The sequence below is a fragment of the Phytophthora parasitica genome (genome assembly GCF_000247585.1).
Source record: "Phytophthora parasitica INRA-310 unplaced genomic scaffold supercont2.172, whole genome shotgun sequence".
NCBI classification, from domain to species: domain Eukaryota; phylum Oomycota; class Peronosporomycetes; order Peronosporales; family Peronosporaceae; genus Phytophthora; species Phytophthora nicotianae.
In genome coordinates, this window is record NW_008649158.1 from 1 (window position 1) to 2,691 (window position 2,691).

Genomic DNA, 2,691 nt, shown 5'->3' on the forward strand with positions numbered 1-2,691 from the left:
CTACTGGCCGCAGTAGCCGTATCATGGGGGAGACTTTGTCCACGGACCATGTCATCGTCTGCATTCGCATCGGAAGTGACAACGCCTAGCGATCCGCTGGGAGTGTCGTCATCGTCGCCACTGACACTTGTGTCAACGGGTCCAGCGCTATCACTGCTTGTGACATCAACTCCAACGAGACCGCCATCAACATCAGTAGTAAGTGGAGGCGCGTTTTGGTTGTCCCGATTAGACGTTGCAGGATCTGACACAACCAAAGATGCAGCATCATCCAATGCTTCTGTGTCAGTCACGGAGCTGTCAGAACGCTCGCTGCTGGCATTTGTCGACGCTTGGTTGAGTTGCAAGCGACGAGCAGCACCACCTCGTCTTGCAGGAGGGCGTGAGCGCCGAGCGTTTGTCACGAACCGCCTCGGCGATGGTGTAAGTCCCGGACACAGAACGCCAGCGGCAGTGCACGCATCGATGATGTGGGGGCATACACCGTGTTTCCAGCAGTAGCAACAATCACACTGCAGTCGGCCGGGAACCACGACCCAGCCATCGGATGGCATGTCCTGCATCTGCATGCGCCGAGCATTAACCGAACCGATCGATTGATCATACTGCTTGGGAACGTTGGCATTCACTGGCAGCGGCTGCTGCTTCACAGCAAAACGTACTTCGTTCTGCGAGCGACCTGTTGGGAGCTGCGTCGCTGAGATGCACCGCCGTTCCACCAGAGTCTTGTACAGCTTGTGCAGTCGATCCGAAACCTGCGGTGTGTTGCTGAAGACGTGTCCTTCACTGACGAAAGAAAGAAAAGCTCGCTCCATGGACTCCATCATCTCGAACGGGGTCGCCCGAGGGTTGTCACAGTTGATTTTCAGCGTCCTGTGGTACTGCTCAAGGGGATTGTTCGTCGTGGCACACCCTGTTGGCGTGTGGAAGACCTGCCAATTCCCGAACTCAGCGCTGCTGACCCATATCGTCTTAATATGATGCCCGAGTGCGTGTTCCGCCGAGTTGAAAGGCAGCTGCTCCCATTTATCCAGTACGGACTGTTTGCTCGCTTCATATTCGCCCTCGGCTGCATAGTGCAAGTCGTACATGTCCACAAAGAAGTCCTTGGTTTGTGCTGGCTCGACACCTTGGCCTTGGCTTTCTTGAACACGTTTTGGGTCACGTGGAACCAGCACATGAGTATTTTTGTGCTGGATATCTGGGCCAGGATAGCGTTGCGCTGGGCACCGTCGGCGTCCGTCATCACAAACTCGGGGGCAAAATCAATGTTAAACTGTTCGAAGAAGACCCTCATCAACTGTTTAAGGCATCAGGAAATGTCCTCTTGGCGTCGACGCGAGATGCTAAAATACGCCAACGGGAAAAAGTGTCCACCCTTATCCGAGTACCCGATAACCATCGCTGGGAAGCACTGCTTCACGATTTTGAAAGTTGTGTCGACGTGAAGCATCGTCGTTGCGTCAGGAGACAGTTGAACGTTGACGTAGTCTCGAAGAAGCTTGTGGCAGGTAATGCCAACTCGAAACGGGGTCGCTTCACTCCCGTTCCCAACCGAAGCAACGTGCCTGCCGCCCCTCACGACGGAATCGCACAAGATCACTGTGCCTGTCGGGTTTTCAGCATCCATCCCAACCTCATCATACAAGCGTTGGTAGCACATCTCGAGAACACGCGCCATTTCATCGGCGGGGTTGCTTCTCTTCCACCAACGCACGAAGTTGTCCACTTTGTGCCGGGGTGGTGCTGGTCCACGCATCTCGCCACGCTTCACCTTGCTGACAATGACGCTGAACAGGCGGTAGGCGATGGTTGTTGGAACGTTGGTAAACTGGCTCACGATGTAAGCCTTCATCTCCTCTGTTAGTGTCGGTCGCTCTGGGGTCGGCACAACGGGATCTGCCATTATATGCTCCCCTTGCTGGAACACAACGGCGAGGTTGCTGCTCTGGCATGAGTTCACTTTGTAGCGGCACCAACACACGGCTGCGTTAGTAATATCGCCAACCGTCTCGCTGGCGGCCTCGCCAGCCGCCTGGCTAGCAGCCTTCGTACAGCGCTGCGACCGACACTCTGTCAGCACCGAGCGCATGCTGTGTGGGGTTAGCGCTAGTTGGGACTCCTCAGCTCTGTCGTGCTTCAGCGAGCAGGAAACGAGATCGTTCTTCCTGCGCATGTAGTGCGGCAACGACGCAAGGTACGTGTCTCGGGCTGCATCGCCCTCGTAGGATCGCCAGAGCTCCGTCCATGTGTAGTCGTGTTCCTCTTCGCCACCGCTAGCTGCGTCGCGGTTGGGCTGCTCCATCGCCTTAGTCGGTCGCCGTGCAACACGAAGTGCCGGGAAGCACAATGACTGTATCTCAGGATCCACCACCACTTGCGTAGGAGACGGCAGATTCTGAAATGACGAACGGCGGTGAGTGGGCACAGCGAGGTGCGGCATAGACGCTAAGCGAGGAAACCTCTTGACGTGTGAAGCCAATTGAAAGGCTGGTGACAGGTTGGTAATGGATGCAGACTCGTTGGTGAAGTGACACCGAGCTATGGTGAAGCAACACAGATCCTTGGTTAGTGTGTGGTGCGGATCTCTTGGTGAAACGTGCGACCGGCTTGGTGTTACCACCTGGTACTCTTCGGTAAGGAGAAGAGCTTTGTCGTTATGCCGCTGTTTCGATTGCTGCGTATTTTCAA

The 2,691-nt window shown here is 55.4% G+C and overlaps 1 protein-coding gene across 1 annotated transcript; it reads right to left on the bottom strand.

Annotated features, from left to right (window-relative positions):
* Nucleotides 1-1,312: 1,312 nt before the first annotated feature.
* On the bottom strand, nt 1,313-2,443 carry PPTG_24708 (hypothetical protein; the record flags this gene model as incomplete). Its single annotated transcript, XM_008918279.1, has 1 exon — nt 1,313-2,443. The coding sequence occupies one exon, from the start codon at nt 2,441-2,443 to the stop codon at nt 1,313-1,315; it is 1,131 nt and encodes a 376-aa protein (XP_008916527.1).
* Between the last annotated feature and the right edge of the window lie 248 nt (nt 2,444-2,691).